This window comes from Lycorma delicatula, chromosome 11, assembly GCF_047948215.1.
Source record: "Lycorma delicatula isolate Av1 chromosome 11, ASM4794821v1, whole genome shotgun sequence".
Lineage (NCBI taxonomy): Eukaryota > Metazoa > Arthropoda > Insecta > Hemiptera > Fulgoridae > Lycorma > Lycorma delicatula.
In genome coordinates, this window is record NC_134465.1 from 78,521,423 (window position 1) to 78,541,053 (window position 19,631).

At 32.3% G+C, this 19,631-nt stretch overlaps 1 protein-coding gene across 3 annotated transcripts in view; it reads left to right on the plus strand.

The window, feature by feature from the left end:
- The window catches only part of LOC142332545 (bridge-like lipid transfer protein family member 3B), a 130,704-nt gene that overhangs the window by 36,099 nt on the left and 74,974 nt on the right, over positions 1-19,631 (plus strand). For all 3 annotated transcript variants that reach the window (XM_075378999.1, XM_075379001.1, XM_075379000.1), the window contains 3 exons: positions 4,518-4,677; positions 7,605-7,867; positions 10,998-11,166. In XM_075378999.1, coding sequence (XP_075235114.1) covers positions 4,518-4,677; positions 7,605-7,867; positions 10,998-11,166 — 592 coding nt within the window. The remainder of the gene's footprint in view (positions 1-4,517; positions 4,678-7,604; positions 7,868-10,997; positions 11,167-19,631) is intronic.

Below are 19,631 nucleotides of genomic sequence, written 5' to 3' on the forward strand. Positions count from 1 at the left end.
GATTTTTCTAAGTAAAGTGGTTTCAGTTGGGATTGCCTAACTACAGTTTCTTACATTTTTTACTCTTGTTCCAAAAACACTTAAAAATACATTTTTACTTGTTAATTTTTAATTTACTTATTTTATTGTATACACTATTTCCTTAGTGTCTCCTAAGGATGATTGTCAATCAAAATGGTAATTTAATTTTAGATTATATGTAAAATTTTTGTATTTTAAAAGTTTTATTGATTTACAATTTTCTTCTTATTTATTGTTTCTTTCAAAAAAGATATTTATTTTTAATTATTTATTATTTTTTATGTCTTATTTTAATAACAGCGATTCTTTATTAACATATAATTATGTTAAATAGTACATGGTAAGTAGCACTAGCTACTTATCTCAGTACTATAATGGTACATAGTGTCCTTTCTTATTGGCTACATCACTTATTATTAACTGAAAGACAGTGCTTTATACCTTTGAAAAGAACATTGAAATGTATCAAAGAATAAATGTTGAAAAAAATTTGATTTGGTTTCTTTTACCTCCGATGTAAATAATAAAGTTGTAGCAAACCTATTTTCGTTTTAGGTATGGTGATATATTTCTTAATTTAAATTTTTCATCTAGTTATGTCCATTTGCCATATAAGAGATGGTAATTTTGTTCTTTTAAGTTATATTTTTAATATTGTATTTCTTTTTCTTTTTTTTGTCTTCAGTCATTTGACTGGTTTGATGCAGCTCTCCAAGATTCCCTATCTAGTGCTAGTCGTTTCATTTCAGTATACCCTCTACATCCTACATCCCTAACAATTTGTTTTACATATTCCAAACGTGGCCTGCCTACACAATTTTTTCCTTCTACCTATCCTTCCAATATTAAAGGGACTATTCCAGGATGCCTTAGTATGTGGCCTATAAGTCTGTCTCTTCTTTTAACTATATTTTTCCAAACGCTTCTTTCTTCATTTATTTTCCGCAATACCTCTTCATTTGTCACTTTATCCACCTATCTGATTTTTAACATTATCCTATAGCACTGCATATCAAAAGCTTCTAATTTTTTATTCTCAGATACTCCGATTGTCCAAGTTTCACTTCCATATAAAGCGACACTCCAAACATATACTTTCAAAAATCTTTTCCTGATATTTAAATTAATTTTTGATGTAAACAAATTATATTTCTTACTGAAGGCTCGTTTCGCTTGTGCTATTCGGCATTTTATATCGCTCCTGCTTCGTCCATCTTTAGTAATTCTACTTCCCAAATAATAAAATTCTTCTACCTCCATAATCTTTTCTCCTCCTATTTTCACATTCAGTGGTCCATCCTTGTTATTTCTACTACATTTCATTACTTTTGTTTTGTTCTTGTTTATTTTCATGCGATAGTTCTTGCGTAGGACTTCATCTATGCCGTTCATTGTTTCTTCTAAATCCTTTTTACTCTCGGCTAGAATTACTATATCATCAGCATATCGTAGCATCTTTATCTTTTCACCTTGTACTGTTACTCCGAATCTAAATTGTTCTTAACATCATTAATGGCTAGTTCCATCTAAAGATTAAAAAGTAACGGAGATAGGGAACATCCTTGTCGGACTCCCTTTCTTATTACGGCTTCTTTCTTATGTTCTTCAATTATTACTGTTGCTGTTTGGTTCCTGTACATGTTAGCAATTGTTCTTCTATCTCTGTATTTGAACCCTAATTTTTTTAAAATGCTGAACATTTTATTCCAGTCTACGTTATCGAATGCCTTTTCTAGATCTATAAACGCCAAGTATGTTGGTTTGTTTTTCTTTAATCTTCCTTCTACTATTAATCTGAGGCCTAAAATTGCTTTCCTTGTCCCTATACTTTTCCTGAAACCAAATTGGTCTTCTCCTAACACTTCTTCCACTCTCCTCTCAATTCTTCTGTATAGAATTCTAGTTAAGATTATTGATGCATGACTAGTTAAACTAATTGTTCTGTATTCTTCACATTTATCTGCCCCTGCTTTCTTTGGTATCATTACTATAACACTTTTTTTGAAGTCTGACGGAAATTCCCCTTTTTCATAAATATTACACACCAGTTTGTATAATCTATCAATCGCTTCCTCACGTGCACTGCGCAGTAATTCTACAGGTATTCCGTCTATTCCAGGAGCGTTTCTGCCATTTAAATCTTTTAATGCCCTCTTAAATTCAGATCTCAGTATTGTTTCTCCCATTTCATCCTCCTCAACTTCCTCTTCTTCCTCTATAACACCATTTTCTAATTAATTTCCTCCGTATAACTCTTCAATATATTCCACCCATCTATCGACTTTACCTTTCGTATTAAATATTGGTGTACCATCTTTGTTTAACACATTATTCGATTTTAATTTATGTACCCCAAAATATTTCTTAACTTTCCTGTATGCTCCGTCTATTTTACCAATGCTCATTTCTCTTTCCACTTCTGAACACTTTTCTTTAATCCACTCTTCTTTCACTAGTTTGCACTTCCTGTTTATAGCATTTCTTAATTGCCGATAGTTCCTTTTACTTTCTTCATCACTAGCATTCTTATATTTTCTACGTTCATCCATCAGCTGCAGTATATCGTCTGAAACCCAAGGTTCTCTTTATTCCGCCTAAGTTTGCTTCTGCTGATTTTAGAATTTCCTTTTTAACATTCTCCCATTCTTCTTCTACATTTTCTACCTTATCTTTTTTACTCAGACCTCTTGCGATGTCCTCCTCAAAAATCTTCTTTACCTCCTCTTCCTCAAGCTTCTCTAAATTCCACCCATTCATCTGACACCTTTTCTTCAGGTTTTTAAACCCCAATCTACATTTCATTATCACCAAATTATGGTCGCTATCAATGTCTGCTCCAGGGTAAGTTTTGCAGTCAACGAGTTGATTTCTAAATCTTTGCTTAACCATGATATAATCTATCTGATACCTTGCAGTATCGCCTGGCTTTTTCCAAGTGTATATTCTTCTATTATGATTTTTAAATTGGGTGTTGGCAATTACTAAATTATACTTCGTGCAAAACTCTATAAGTCGGTCCCCTCTTTTATTCCTTTTGCCCAGCCCGTATTCACCCACTATATTTCCTTCCTTGCCTTTTCCAAAGCTTGCATTCCAATCTCCAACTATTATTAAATTTTCATCTTTTACGTGTTTAATTGCTTCATCAATCTCTTCGTATACACACTCTACCTCATCATCATCATGGGCGCTTGTCGGCATATAGACGTTAACAATCGTTGTCGGTTTAGGTTTTGATTTTATCCTTATTACAATGAGGATTAATGATTATTACAATGATTACTTATTTCTATCGCTATGCGTTTTGAAGTACTCTACTCTCTTCCCTATCTTCTTGTTCATTATGAAAACCTGCCTGCCCATTATTTGAAGCTGAGTTAATTATTCTAAAATCACCTGACCAAAAGTCGCCTTCCTTTTCCCACCGAACCTCACTAATTCCTACTACATCCACATTTATCCTATCCATTTCCCTTTTTAAATTTTCTAGCCTACCAACCTTTTTTAAACTTCTAACATTACTTACTTTGTTGTGCACCCAGAAAAAATAAATGTTAAGCTGAATTACCATGTTTTAGGTGGGTTCTGAGATAGTTGACTCAAAATCACAAATAGCCCTGAATTCAATTTGTACAAAACTTAAAAAACAGTTTTTAGCAGAAGGTGCTCTTTTTATCTTCTAATAACTAATGAAACTTGAATTCATCATTTTGAGCTGGAGTATGGAATGGAAACATTCAATTTAGCTTAGAGGAAAAAACAAAACCTAAGCAACCAGCCAGTGTTTTGAGATTAAAAACCCAATTTGTTTTGAGTAATTGAAAGGACAAAGTACAATCAATGGTGAGTACTGTTGTGACATGCTAGAAAATAAAATGAACCCACAATTAGGAAGAATATTCCGGTTCTTTCTGAAAAGGTGTAATTCTTCAGTATGTTAACACCCATCCCCACACCAATCGAAAGACACAGAATTTACTCAGAAGTCAGGTCAGGAAGTGTTGCCACATTCGCCTTAAATCTGATCAAAACAGTTCTTGTACCATCAGATTTTTTTTTTGTTTGGTCCTCTGAAAGTGTTTTTATGTGGAACTGAGTTCAGCAACAGTGAGTGGATCAAGAATGCAGTACAAGAACAGATCAGATGCTGAGGTGAACAGTTCTTTAGTACTGGAATAAGAAAGTTCACAGAAAGATGGGACAAGTGCCTATATATAGCTAGGGATTATGTTGAAAATTAGCTTTAGTTTCTTCACTGTTATTAAACAAATAACAATTTTCCTACAGTCATTTGTTTCTGTGATTACTGAACTACCCTTGTGTTTTGAAGTAGTTCAGTAACTATAATTAGGTTTAGCTCATAATTATTAGATTTCTTTGGCTGGTAGTTCATTATTATTTTCAATATTAAAATTTCATGTAATGTTTTTTTGAGTGATTTTCATTTTATTCATGCTTAATTAAAAGTTTATATTTTATTATTTTTTTTGTTTTAGTCATTACCTGAATATCAAGCCCAAATGACTCAGCAAGCCAGAATGGAAAGCACATCACGTAGTAATATAGAAGCCATGTTTGCTGATTATGATTTTATTGAAACATCGTATCATTTTTGGACGCAACGAATTGATCTTCATTTTAGTGAGGATTCTGGTGGTAAGAAAATTTACATTTGTGACTTATTCTAAAAGGTAGTTATCATATTGCAGGAGCTTCAGTTTCTTCGTTCTTGTTTAACTTATTCATATTGATGTCTTTGGTTTCCATAACATGGAAACTTTCTTTTGGTGATAGCGTTTGAATTAATGCTGCTCCATTAAATTTTTTATTCCATTTTTCCTTAATCATTTTCTTGTTCAGGACCTCTTTGTTCCTTATTTTATCCATCCACCAAATCTTATTCATCTTCTTCTGCTAGATCCAAAACTCAAATATCTTCTACATAAAATTTCACTTCATTGAACATTCTTCTTGTCCAAATCTGTAACTTGTAATTCTGTACTTATATTCTGCAAAGAGGTTTTTCCATCATTTTTATCAATCCTTTAATCATGTAAATCATATATACTTTTTTTTCTGCATACGTCTTAACTTCTCTTATGAGGCTGCACAGTATTTTAGAGCAGTAACTATGTTTTTTGCAAGATAATCTGTGATTAAATTTGATATATTTTTGTGATTGTGTTTTTTAAAAGAATATTAATTACTTTGAAAAAGTGATTAAACATTTATATATATATCTTGTATGTTTTTGTGGGATATTTATAATTTTTTAGATGTATAATGTGAATGTAGTACATATTTTCTGTAGAAATATGTATAAAAGACTTAACAAAAAATGCTTATTAAATAGAAAATAAATTATTATTATAATTATATTAATTATTATTATAATATTATTATTTTGTTTTTTATTACATATCCAGAAAAAAAGTTGCTAAGAAAATAAACTTTATTTTTCTGGATTTTATTTTTTTATTTTGGTCCTGCTTAATGTACAAGGTCTGTTCAGAGCATAACCAAACATTTTTAATTACACATCAACGAAGATATTTAGTGACTTGAAGTTGGCAGCATTGTGTTCTGCATAACCGCCTCTCTAATTATATGTTCTTGGCTTGTTGATATCTCATTTAGTTTTTGTGTTATTTTTTTTTTTTGAGTAAGTGTTAGTTGCAATTTTTATAATGCTCAATTTTCAGTAGCAACGACACAATGTAAAATCTTGCTTGAAACTGGGGGAAACTTTCACAGAAACGTTTCAACTTTTGAAACAAGCTTATGGAGATGATGCTTTGAGTCATACACAATATTACGAATGGTTTTCACGATTTAAAAGTGGTTGTGAGTCAGTTGAAGATGACCCTCTACCCGGAAGGTCTTCAACTTCAATCGATGACACCTACATTTAGAAAATCAATGATCTGGTGTGTGCAGATCACTGATTAACTACCAGAGAACTTGCAGAAGAGGTTAGCATCATAATTGGATCATGCTGCGACTCAAGTTGCAGCAAAGTTTTTTCCTTGTTTGATCGAACAGCAGAAAGAACGTAGAGTGGATGTTTGTCAACAACTTCTTAAATAAGGTGATGACGATGAAACATTCATGCAAAGAAAACGGGAGGTGAAAGCTGGGTTTAAAGCTACAACATTGAGACAAAAGTTCAATCAACACAATGGATCGGCAAAGGATCTCCACCTCCCAAGAAAGCATGTCAGTTTCAATCCAATGTCAAAGTGATGCTCTCTGTTTTTTTTTTTCACTTTTAATTGAATTTTTACGTCAAGGTGCTTTCAAGGTATTTTACAATGGTTATATGAAAAAATCTGCAAAAAGAGACTGTGGCGAGACAACTGATGGTTTTTTTACCACGATGCACCCATACACTCAACTCTTTTGTCAGTTTTGTGTAAAAAATTAGATGACGTCCTCCTTCAGTCTTCCTACTTGCCAGACCTGGCTCCTTGCGATTTTTTCTTATTTTCAAAATTAAAATCAGAGATGAAAGTATACCATTTTGAGACTATTCATGACAAAACAAATTCATTGTTAAAGCCAATTTCAAATGAAGCTATCCAGGACTGCTTTGTGAAGTGGAAACTTTGCTGGGAAAAGTGTGTGAACAGGGGAGGAGAATACTTTGAAGGGGACAAGGACCAGTAATTGGTAAAATTAATAATGATTAAAAAAATAAAATTCAGTTATTTTTTTGAACAGACCTCGTATTATGAAGTACTATGAATTCTCAATGTTGTGTGAATGTTCCTTATTAGACTAGAATAATTTAAATTTTTTGACACTAGTTTCCTGTGTATTCTGAAAAAAGTCAATTTTATCAATCAAATTTCATTTGATTGACTTTCCCTGAGATGACAATAATTCTTTTTGAAAACAAAAAGTGTAAAGGTGACATTAAGATGTCAGAATTATATTATAGAAAAGAATAACATATGTTTAAACAGCAAATTTTACATGATTATATATTAGGTCATTATGTAGAATAAGCTATAAAGTAGCACTTGTGTTTGTATGTTTATCACAGATGGGCATGTATGTACACACACATTATATATAACTGCTTGGGTTAGGGTACCTTAAAAATATTTGTAAAGGTACATAAGATGGCATATTATATTTTTCACCCAGCAAAATTTTATATATATGTTAATATTAAACACAGTTTAAAGAAGTGTTGTTGAAACAGCCCGTAGAAGCAGCCATTTACACTGGTTTGGAAATATTTATTTGTTTGAATTTAAAGGATTAAATAATTGTTTATTTTTATATATATGTATATATATATATATATTGTTTGTGAATTAGCTCCTTGCACTTAACTATATATGCCATCTTGCTTAATATAGTTCCTTTTTTCCTTCTCAATTAGATCTATGATCATATTTTTAATTTTATTAATTTGTATAACAGATTCTCCTCAGTCTTTATACTCTTAACTACCAGAGCATTCCAAATCTGTTGAATATTTTAAATGTTTGGATTTCAAAATAAATTCAATGATATTAATTTTAATTTACTATTTATGATAGTTATAAATATACTGAGGTTCAATTTTGTTTCAGCTGGTCGATCGTGTCATCCAAAATTACAAGGTGGTGGAAATTTTCATATATATTTAACTAACTTTCAAGTAGATTATTATCCATATCATTTAGCCACTGGTGATCGCAAGCATTGGGCTAGATATAAAGATGGCTGTGAATCATTACACGCCCAATGGTTAGCGCAAGCGCATGCGTCGTTTCGTAATTCACTTTTACAACTTGTTGATACTACGTTTAATGTTCTTCCTAGATCTGGTGAAGAGAGTCCTAGTAGCACTCAGGTAAATTTACATTTGATTTTTTTTTTGTATCTGTAATGTTTGTCTATATGGGTCATTACCTGTATTTGATGATTACGTTTTGTCAAATCATCATGATATCAAAAGCATTTTTTTCTTTTTCGTTGGAAGTTTTTTACTGCTGTGTTATTTCTAGCCACAAGTATTGTAGAAAATTGCTTATCCTATGATAAATTACTGCCAGTTTCCAAGGCAGAATGATAGTGTTTCTGCCTTTTGTCGGTAGATTCCAGAATCAAGCCCCAATAGTTCATTCATTAGTTACCATTCATTATTGAACATAAACCTGTTGTTACTGCATGAATAAATAAATCCTGTTTAATATTTTTGTTATAACACAGCTTTGTTAACATCAACTGTGTAATTTATTTTTATACAAATTATGAGAAAACTTCTTTTACAGCAGGTATCTCAAAAAGTATACAATCCGTAGAATAAGAGTGTACGGATAAATTTTACATTGCTTTTATCAAGATTGCCACATTGTACTCCAAGTTGACTGCTCTAGTGATTGAAATAACCTTATTGTGTGCTATCCGTTTTACCAATCATTTCTGTTGTGTCGCCTGGTATTTTCCAAGGATGAATGTTATTTTTACTGTACACTTATTTCCTATTTACATGTTTTAGATTCAGATGATTTGGCGCACAATTTGTTCGAGCACCCACCTCATCACGGCTAAAAGAGTGGCAACAACTCCCGGTCGCAAGTCCCTGTTGTGAGTAAAGGGACCTTTACCCTTAGTCCTGCTCGTGCTCTTTTAAAGCAGGGGCCGTAATCTGTAACTGTGTGTTGATCTTTGATTTCACATCATTTGATCTAGTAGTGGTGAAGAGGTGCAAAGAGTAACAGGAGAATACAGGTCTCCAGCTGCCCGTGGGTTGCTGCAGGTAGTCGTCATGCTTGTGGGCTTGTGCCCAATATCTCTAAATAGAAAGAATACAACGAGTATTTTGTATGTATACTGTTAGGTCAGGGCATCTCTGACCATGACAGATGTTAGTGAGGTAGGTAAGAAGCCTAGCCGGAGGAGGGGGCCGAAGCTTTATCCTTCGACCTCTTTGAACACTGGTCCTGACAACGATAGTTCAGAAGTAGATATGGGGATGACCACCTGGGAGGGTATGAATCCACTTAGTGAAGAGTTTTTGCAAGCCGGGGGCAGGCCTCACAGCTCTGCTTCTTTGGCCTGTGATGTTTTGGCAGAATTGGGTGGCTTGTCTTCCTATTTAGCAAACCTCAAGTGTACTAGTGCTGCTACCAAGAAGAGATTATTGCCTCGACTCGAATTCTTCCAAGCGGCTTTCACAGCTCTTATCAAGGGTTTCTAAAATCTTGCCTTACAGCCTAAACAAATAACTGTAGCTCAGAAACTGGCATCGGTCCTGATGCAACCGCGTAGGTATGCTGAGGTGATCAGGGGCAGACATGGAACCAGCCAGTCCTCTAAGGAACGTGAGGTTGTGTTTGTTACTAGGGCGGAGGGCTCGACTGTGTCCAGCAGTCAGCTGAAGAAAGACCTCCAGGTTGCCCATCGGGGTGACTGGAAAGGTCTTAAAATCAGGAACAAAGAGACCAGTAAGTGATTTGTTGTGGTAGCAGATGATACGGAGACCATTCAGGCAATTAGAGATTCTACAGCGGTTAAGCAATTGAATATGAAAATAGACCCGAAGAGAATGTGTAGACCCTGTATTGTAGTCTATGATATTGACCGTAACCTGACCGACGAAAATGTCTTGTCTCTCAGTAGGGAACAGAACACTGATTTGGATGAAGCTGCCTTTCGGCGGGACTGCAAGTGGGTCTTTAAAACGGGTAGGCGTGATATCCAGAAATATCATGGAGTCTTTGAGGTAAGTACTGGTCTCTTTCAAAAATTTACGTCTGCAGGCAGACTGTTTATTGATTTAGGGTCCTGCCAAGTAAAAGAGTATGTGGATGTCCAAAGATGTTCAACTGCTGCAGATATGGTCACAGGGCTAAATTTTGTAAGTTTCCCTTGGTGTGTGCCCATTGTGGCAAGGAGGACCGCAAGCATGACGATTGTTGACATAGGTCCAAGGCTCTGGCCTGTGCTAACTGTAAGAGGTTGCACAAGAATCATGAGCACCCAGTTGTTAGGGAGTGTGGCTGTTACTTAAGGGCCATTGCGCTATACTTTACTTCCTTAGGTGGTTAGGTTCGGTCAACTAAATGCCCAAGGTACTTATGTAGTCCAGGTTGAGTTAGGTGAGATTGTAGAGAGATGGATTCTCGATGTTGTCCTTCTGCAGCACCCATATGTAATTAGGGGTGATCTGCCAGGCTTTCAGAACTGGAAAAAGGCATACCTGTATGTCTGCTATTCTATGCAGGAAGTCGCTTGATATTGTCTTATACAGCAGGTTTCTGACGCGCATCATGTTGTGATTAGACTTGCAATTCGTGAACAGAACCTTACAATAGTTAGTTCATATTTCCAATACAGGGATCCCACTGAGGAACACGTAGCGAGATTGGATAGGATCCTTCGTATTGTGGGTAATGGTCTAATCCTTATTCATGCCGATGTCAATGCAAAGTCGCTTTTCTGGCACAGTGGGATAACTGATCATGGCGGTGGCCTAACGTGACTGTTTATCCTGCAGCACGATTTTGAGGTCTTTAATGTTGCAGATCAGTTGGCCACTTACGTCGGTACGGTTAACAAGCGTAGGGCCTTTTCAGGCACAAATATTGACATCACCATTGGTAGGGACATCATTTTTTATTTGTAAGATTAAAAAATGTAGCTTTTCAAAACAATCTATATGCACTTGACAGATTGAAAACTAACATTAAATGCAAAGTTACAAGCATTATGTTAAGTGACTGCAGTTGCCATAAAAAATGGTAAGAATCTGCTTCTAGCTTAAAGAAAATCACTTTAAAACATTTATTGAGAAATGTGTGATACATGTGGTCTGAATCTTTTAGTAATTTGAGTGTTACATTATGAAAAGTTAAAAATATTTATTATTGAATTTCAGTTTTAGGCATAGCCTGAATTAATAGAGATACTTTAAATAATATACATTTAAAACATTCAGCGTATATTTTTTTGTAAATTCATTGTGTTTTAATTTTTAGGAAATGAGGAGAGCAATGTCATCACCAAGTAACCACCCTGTAAAAGCTCATGTATCTTCACAATTAGCTAAACTTATGACAAGTTGTGTAATAATGAGAATTGAAGATTTTACTCTATACATTGTTACTACCACTTCTAAAGTTACTACACCTCGACCATTTATTAAAGGTGATCGATTATAAAAATATTAGAAATTTCCATTTTACTAATATTTTATATTTTTTTTGTGGTAAAATAATATTTTTATTATGTAGTTTTTAAAAATATTTTTGAGCTGCCAAATTATGTATGTACGTTTTTGAAGATAAATTTAGTTATAAGCAGTACGTAACATTTTATTCTTCATTTATATAGTAATTCAAAAGATTAATTGTTAATATAGGTTCGATTTTGTTTTTTGTAATTAAGAATTTCAAGCTTAGTGTTATTAAATACTGTTTTTTTTTTCTTAATGGTATATTTTTTGTTGCATGTACATTTTTTTTATATACGTATCTCAATATCATACTACATTACCAGTTTTATATACTATGCATTATTAAAAATAATGCACAGTAGAAGACTGAGTTGTTTCAACTGAACTATTTCCATCACGTATGAATTTTTTTTAAAAATGGTAACTCTTAATTTGGATGTTAAACAGCTTTATTGTTATTTTTCAGCTAAACATTTTTGATGTGCCAAAATTTTTTTTGTTACAAGTTTTTATTGTAACTGTAATATTAAAAAAGTAATAGTAATAATTATTGTTTACAATACAGTATAACAGATGTTATGTTGTATTTTAACCATTCTAAAAAAAACCTCCTAGCAGTTTTCACAAAGCAGAATCTCCGCTTCACTTTAATTTTTATTTGTTGCAGCGAATAGATGTTAAGTGTTAATGTTAATTAAAATACTGGTAGTAATATCATTATAATTGTAGTAATCTATTTATTACCAAACCTTAGTTTCTTGGAAAATAATATATTAGTGAAATTAATTGTCATTGTTTTGAAAATTTATTATCCCATACTTAAAAATAACAAACGCCGCTGCAAATCTAGAGAAAATTTTCACTCCAAGAAATAAAAAAAATAGTAGGTACATATTGATAACAAGCATCATTTATATTCTTTTTATTTTAGTATCAGCCATAAGACAAGCCTGGAAGATTTGGGTTGTGGAATGTTTTTTAACTTTTGATAATTGATTTCTTCATTTTTTCTATTGCATACTTTTATTTTTAACAACTTCGTCGGTGGTATTAGTTTTGAGTTTTATTTTGCCTTCTTGACTTGTTTTAATAAATTTTTGTTATATGATTAATATTACTTTTACACCTTATAAGCTTTATTATTTTGGAGTTATTTTACTCTTTTATTAATAAAATTCCGGGTGATAATAACGCCCAGGCGTTTTTCACCCACAAACAAAAAAAAAAAAAAATAAGAATTTTAAATTTGTAAAAGGTTTAAAAATTGCAAAAATGTGATGCTACTTACATAATTTTTTTTTAATAATAAATTATATAATGTATTCTTCACTTTTTTGACTTATATTATGCATTCTTATAGCTAATTAGTCAAGCGGTCTGAAGAAGATTTGTGGGGGGGGGTTGAAGATGATGAGTGGGAGACCTTGGCCGACAGGTTGTGACAAGACTTAACAAGATGTAATATGTTTATTGACAGTTACCCATGCCACTTATTCACCGTGCAACTACTATCAGTGTTGTTTCAACCATCAGTGTTCATAAATTGACTTTTTTCCGTCCACCGTGATCAAACGCATTTTTCTTGGTGGAAAATATATTTTCAGGCCATAAAGCAAATTTCCATTTTGGAAAATGGCTTCAAGAGGCTGCAAAAATTCTGCAGATTCTTTTCATTAAGTTTGTGGTGAGTTAATGGTGGAAAGCCAAAAAAGAAATATAACAAGTTTCATTCACCAAGTGTACCTCATGTATTTCAGACTGAAAATGCAAAACTTGAGATCAAGACAAAACTTGGGTACCCCACTCTATTTGCTTCACGAGTTGAAGGACTTAGATGGTTGTCAAAGGGTGAACAAGAAACGTTCAGATTTGGAGTTCCAGTGGTGTGGCGAGAGCCACAAAATCACACCAGTGATTGTTACTTTTGTTTAACTGGAGTTTACAGTTTCAATTTGAAGAATAAAAAAAGAATCGTCTGTCCAAATATGCAATCTGCTTTACGCCCAGTTTCTCATGGTCAGGTGTACTAGTGCCAATTCCACCAGAAAATTTACCTGAAATAGTTGGTTCCACAAGCGATTTAAATGAAGATAACATCGAAGAATATAAACCCGGGGATAGCTGTGCATCAGAGCTTTATTCTGATCTAGTCTGATCTAAACGATTCGAGACTTATATCTGACCAAAGAAAATTTAGTATTGCTGGGTTCAAGGCTTAAAGAGAAGAACCTGATAGCAGCTGGCATTTTCCTGGTTCAGGTACTGAGAAAAGAGTTTTCTTCTATATTTTTCAGAAGAAGGAGAATTAGTTTTCTGTACTGATACTTGAACTTTTGACTCGATTTAACATTCTGTATGAAATACTGATTAGAGGCTGTTCATAGATTCGTCCAAAAGAAGCCTCAAAGTTGTTCTTCACAATGGGAATACATACCCGTCAATACCCATCAGACATTCTGTCCATTTAAGAGGGTTATGATAATTTGGAATTTGTTCTTGATAAAATTAAATACAACAGTCATAAAGTGGATTGTATGAGGTGATCTCAAAATAATATTGATGCTCTATCGGACAGCAAGGAGGTTACACACAGTTTCCTTGTTTTTTGTGTGAATGGGATAGCAGAGAAAATCATTGGATAAGGAAAGACTGGCCAAAAAGGGCTTCGTTAGAACCTGAAACCAAAAATGTGCTCTGAAAAGCTGTCATAGATCCGAATAAAGTTTTCCTTCCACCTCTGCATATCAAGTTAGGCTTGATGAAACAATTTGTCAATGCCTTACCAAAAGAAGGTTAGTGTTTTAAATACATCTGTGACAAATTTCCAGTCTTACCAACTGCCAAACCAAAAGAGGGTGTCTTTACTATTCTTAACATTAGAAAACTTCTCAAGACGGTAATTTTGAGAAACAAATGGAAGTTGCAGAAAAAGAAGCCTAGGGAGCCTTTAAAGGTGTAGTAACCGAGTTTCTGGGCAATAAGAAGGATCCGAACTTCAAATCAATTGTTTAGAAGATGCTGCCGAAGTTGGAAAAATCTAGGCTGTTCCACAAGCTTTAAGGTTCACATTCTAAATTCACATGTGGACTATTTTCCTAAAAATTTGGGTGGCATTAGTGATGAGATAAGTGAGAGATTTCATCAGGACATGAAAGAAATGGAAAGGGGTATCAAGAAAATGGACTACTGTGATGATTGCAGACTATTGCTGGATGCTACATAGAGATGAATTCTATAGAGAACATAAAAGGAAAAACATGAAGCAGAAGCCGTCCAAAGAAACTTTGACACATGGAATAAAATTGTAAGTATTTTACGTACTTCGTCATTAATGGTGGGTGAAGAGGGGGAGTGGCTTCCAAAGGCATGACATACCTCATAAAAATTAATTTTTTTTTTTTTTTTTTGTCTTCAGTCATTTGACTGGTTTGATGCAGCTCTCCAAGATTCCCTATCTAGTGCTAGTCGTTTCATTTCAGTATACCCTCTACATCCTACATCCCCAACAATTTGTTTTACATACTCCAAACGTGGCCTACCTACACAATTTTTCCCTTCTACCTGTCCTTCCAATATTAAAGCGACTATTCCAGGATGCCGTAGTATGTGGCCTATAAGTCTGTCTCTTCTTTTAACTATATTTTTCCAAATGCTTCTTTCTTCATCTATTTGCTGCAATACCTCTTCATTTGTCACTTTATCCACCCATCTGATTTTTAACATTCTCCTATAGCACCACATTTCAAAAGCTTCTAATCTTTTCTTCTCAGATACTCCGATTGTCCAAGTTTCACTTCCATATAAAGCGACACTCCAAACATACACTTTCAAAAATCTTTTCCTGAGATTTAAATTAAAAAATTAATTAAAAAATTAAAAAAAATTAATTAAACAAATAAAAATTAATTAATTTTAAATGCACTGTAATAGAAATTAGGCTTATTTTGTGGCAATTTTCATTCAAAATTAAGGTGTTAATGACCCTTTGCCATCCTCTTCAGACCACTCAACTGTTTAGCTATAAGAATGCCCATGCATTCTTATATCTTATACTATTATAAGCCAAAAAAGTGAGTGTATTATATTAATTTATTATAAAAAAACGTTTTATATCTATTTTATTGTCACATTTTCAGTTTTTCAATCTTTAAACAAATTTTGAAATTTGTGATGTGTGAATAGAGACCTGACTTGATGGGAAAAAATGAATGTTATTTTCAGATTCAGCACTAAAAAATACATAAGAATCAATTATCAAAAACTAAAAAGCACAACCATTGCAGGCTTGTGTAATTTAATTGGCAAGCTGTAGAGATAACCAGTAATGTGTGTACAATTTCATGAAAAAAGAAGTTGATAGATTTGGAAAAACAGGAAAATATGAAAAAAAAAACAGTAGCTGTGTATAAAAAGTGTTAGATCACGAGTTAGATCAAAGTAAAAGAAAGTGTTAGATCAGAGAAAAAGAAAACAATCTGTTAGAAAAATTACATTTCAGTACACTCGGAAAGTAGACAAATTATGATAAACTTATCGAAGAGCTAGATGATTTTGATATGGCATAGTAAGAAGGATCGTAAACCATAGAGTTAATTTAAAAAAATTACAGATCTGAAATAATCAGTAAAATTCAGGAAGTGAAACCAGTTTAATAAAACCTTAAAATGACGCTTTTAAATTAAAAAAAAAAACTTGAAACAGTAGGGAATTTAGTGAGAAGTACAAGATTAAAATGCATACAATAGACATGATAACAGACAGATCATATACCTTGATGAAATATATATTTTGCCAAGTAAAATCCTTACAAAATCATGGGGTGATGCTTCAGCGAAGTGTTGTACAATTATTATATGATAAATTAGCAGAACAATGTACATATTTTAATACAAAAAATTATGGTGCTATATATATTATGGTAAAAGGATAGTAGAGTGTCATCTGAAGCAGATTCTGTTGGCTTGCTAATAAGCTTAAATTTTGTGGCAATATACATTTACCTGTATCTTTTCATCAGAAATTTTTTAATAAAATTTAATTAAAAATATAACAATAATATTATAACAATAGAGAGATGTTTCCAACCTCAATCACTGATGTGTGTATGTGTGTGTGCATGCGTGTGTGCACGCAGTATAAGTGTAATATAAGTTTTATATTATATAGCTATTATATATTTAGCTATATATATATATATATATATATATATATATATATATATTACACATACTTTTGTGAATGGACAAGTACTATATATGATTAATTTACTTAGTTTGAATCATTGGTAATTATTTAAATTGGTAGACTTGTTTTGTAATAGTGTTAACTTAATTTCGTCATCAATATTTATTTATTTATTGATTCAGTTAATCTTGACAACTTGTAGTTATAAACAATGTTAGTATTGCATACCTGATATATTTTTTATAACTGTTCACTGATGGAAAATTCTTGGATTTTAAAAATTTACTAAATAAATTTTTAAGCTTGATTTTGTTTATATATTCATTTTTATTAATTGACATGAGGTATGTTCGAAAGTAAAGCCACAGCATTTTACAAAAATCAAAAAGGTCATATTTATCAATGAAACTTAACATATTACACAATTATACTGCTATTTTTTTACACATCCACCATCAGTTCCAAGCATTTGTTCAGCCAGAGTACCAACTTTCGTATTCTTATGTCACACGTATCTGGTGCCATTTGCTTTGATCATTCACATACAGCATTCTTCACCTTTTCATCAGTTGAAAAGCGTTTTCTGCTGTTGTGGTCTTTCAAAAGTGTGAAAAGAAAAAGTCACTCAGTGTCAGATATGGGCTTTTGGCAGGATGGTTCAGAATATCCCAACTAAAACTGTTGAGGAGATTGATCATTTTGTGTACTATGTGGAGGCAAGCGTTACTGACCAACAAACACATTACCTTTGTCAGCCATCCTCCTCTTTTGTTTACCTCAGAGCTGCAGACAATGTTGTAATCTTACTTTCCGGACATACTTCATAATTACAATACTACACAACATAATCAAAAATAAATATATATTTATAAAAGTTTCTCTGTGGAAGTCCTCTGTAGCAGTGTAGGAGCACCTCTGAGTTTGATCTGTTTGGTTTTGGGTTCAAATCCTCTGGTCAGACTTGGTGTTTTTTACCCACTATGAAATTTATCATAAAGTGGTTGTAATCAAGTGTAAACTTGTTATTGCTCTGGGGATAAATTAATTTATGTACATTTCAGTGATAGAAATTTGTAGCTGAATGTATTGTTTTAACCGGTCTATCTGTGTTTGATACAGTTAGTAAAACAAACTACTGATAAAACTTCTATTTAGAACATGTTTTAGTTTTGTTTTGAACTGTAATGATAATATAAAACACTTTGATTTTTAGTGTTACTTTTAAATATTTTACTTACTATTTTTTAAATTTTTATATATATATATATTTTTTTTTTCTTATTAAAAATATGTTAAAAGTTTCATGGGTTAAAATATAAAATGTCTGGTTTTACTTTGAAAGATTTCTTATGAATTCACATATGGAGATTTTTTCTTTTAATTACATATTACAAACTACATAGGTTTAAGGTCATTAGGTTGGATGATAGCTTTTTTTTTAAGATTTTGGTGTATTTTTAAGCCCACCACAAGAGGAGATCAAGTCTTTCAGGTAGAATATAACATTAAATATTAAGTTAATTTATAGATTGCATGATCAAGATTAATACACTTAATATGATATTAGTAGTTTTGTTACTAGTTGAGTAGTAGGGAATTTTAGATGATATGTTTTGATAAGTTGGTACTATTGATTTTAATAATTTTAAGGATACAAAAACTTTGTTTATGTATATATGATTTTCATATGAGATTGTATCTTTCTTGAGTATTGTTTATATTTTGAGAAATCTGAATTGATTTTTAATTCTTCATTAGGTAATAGATAACAACTAATGTAACAACAGGTTTGTAAGCATCTTTTTATCTGTAAGCATTAAAGTAGTATATTTTTTTTTGCATGTTTTGTAGTAATAGTAGTTTTAGATAATTATTCTTGGTGTTCATAGTGGAAAAATTACTATATAAAAACTTGTATGACTTAATTTGTTATAAACAGTTTGAAGTACGATCAGTATTATTGTCACAGTTCATAAAACATAAAAAACTTAAAGTTATACATTTACCATGTTGAAATCTTTTCTTTCTTTTTCCTGTTTAGCCTCCGGTAACTACCGTTTAGATAATTCTTCAGAGGATGAATGAGGATGATATGTATGAGTGTAAATGAAGTGTAGTCTTGTACATTCTCAGTTCGACCATTCCTGAGATGTGTGGTTAATTGAAACCCAACCACCAAAGAACACCGGTATCCACGATCTAGTATTCAAATCCGTGTAAAAATAACTGGCTTTACTAGGACTTGAACGCTGTAACTCTCGACTTCCCAATCAGCTGATTTGGGAAGACGCGTTAACCACTAGACCAACCCGGTGGAGTACCATGTTGAAATCTACTTTCAAGTAATCCCACTTCAAGAGCACACAATTATTTCAGTGCTCTTGTTGTTATTAGAAGGATTTTATTAGTCACAACTCGGGTTAGTTTCAAGTTACTGCTTTATATGTACTTGTAGAATTAAGGAAATGCAGCATTATGTGCTTTATTGTATTTACCCAGAAAATCATTAGTTATAATTATTATCTTCATGATTTTTCGGACACTTGACTGATTTTAAAACACTTGACTGATTATTAAAAATAATTAGACTAATTATTTGTAACTGCCAAAGAAATGTTTTGCTAAACGTTCTTTATACTGTGGTCTCACCTCAAAAATCATTAATATATTCATGTGGTATTGTGTTTATTTGATAATTGGATTGTATTCTGTGTGTAGTGATTTGATTTGTTTCATTCTGTTAGTTGTTATGAGGGCTGTATCCAGATTTTTTTTAACAATTGTTTCTTATGTATGTTAATGTAAAGTATTATTTTATGCATTTTAATTTCTCAATCTATTGTCTCAAATAGAACGGCTAATCTTGAGAATTTTTTTGAACTATTTCACTTTTGTTAAAGGTTTAAATTTCATACTCTCAGGTACTGCGGTTCATTGTTTATTAATCCAATCACATTAGAGGTCTTATTTGACTACATTGTATACCGAGGTATAATTATGATCATGCTTATTATTTTTGGTTATTATAGTCAGCAGTAAACCAATATTTATTCTTTTACCAAACAACCATATATTGGTAACTTAACGTATTCATTTGTAACTTATATACCATAAAAATAATCAGAAGTGATGAGAAATCTCGGTGGTCGGCATGAATTTATCCGCTTTTTACCTGTGGAAAGATGGGTAGTGCTCTTATAAAAAATTAAATTATCTATTTTTATAATTATTATTTGGTGTATAGATTATTTAT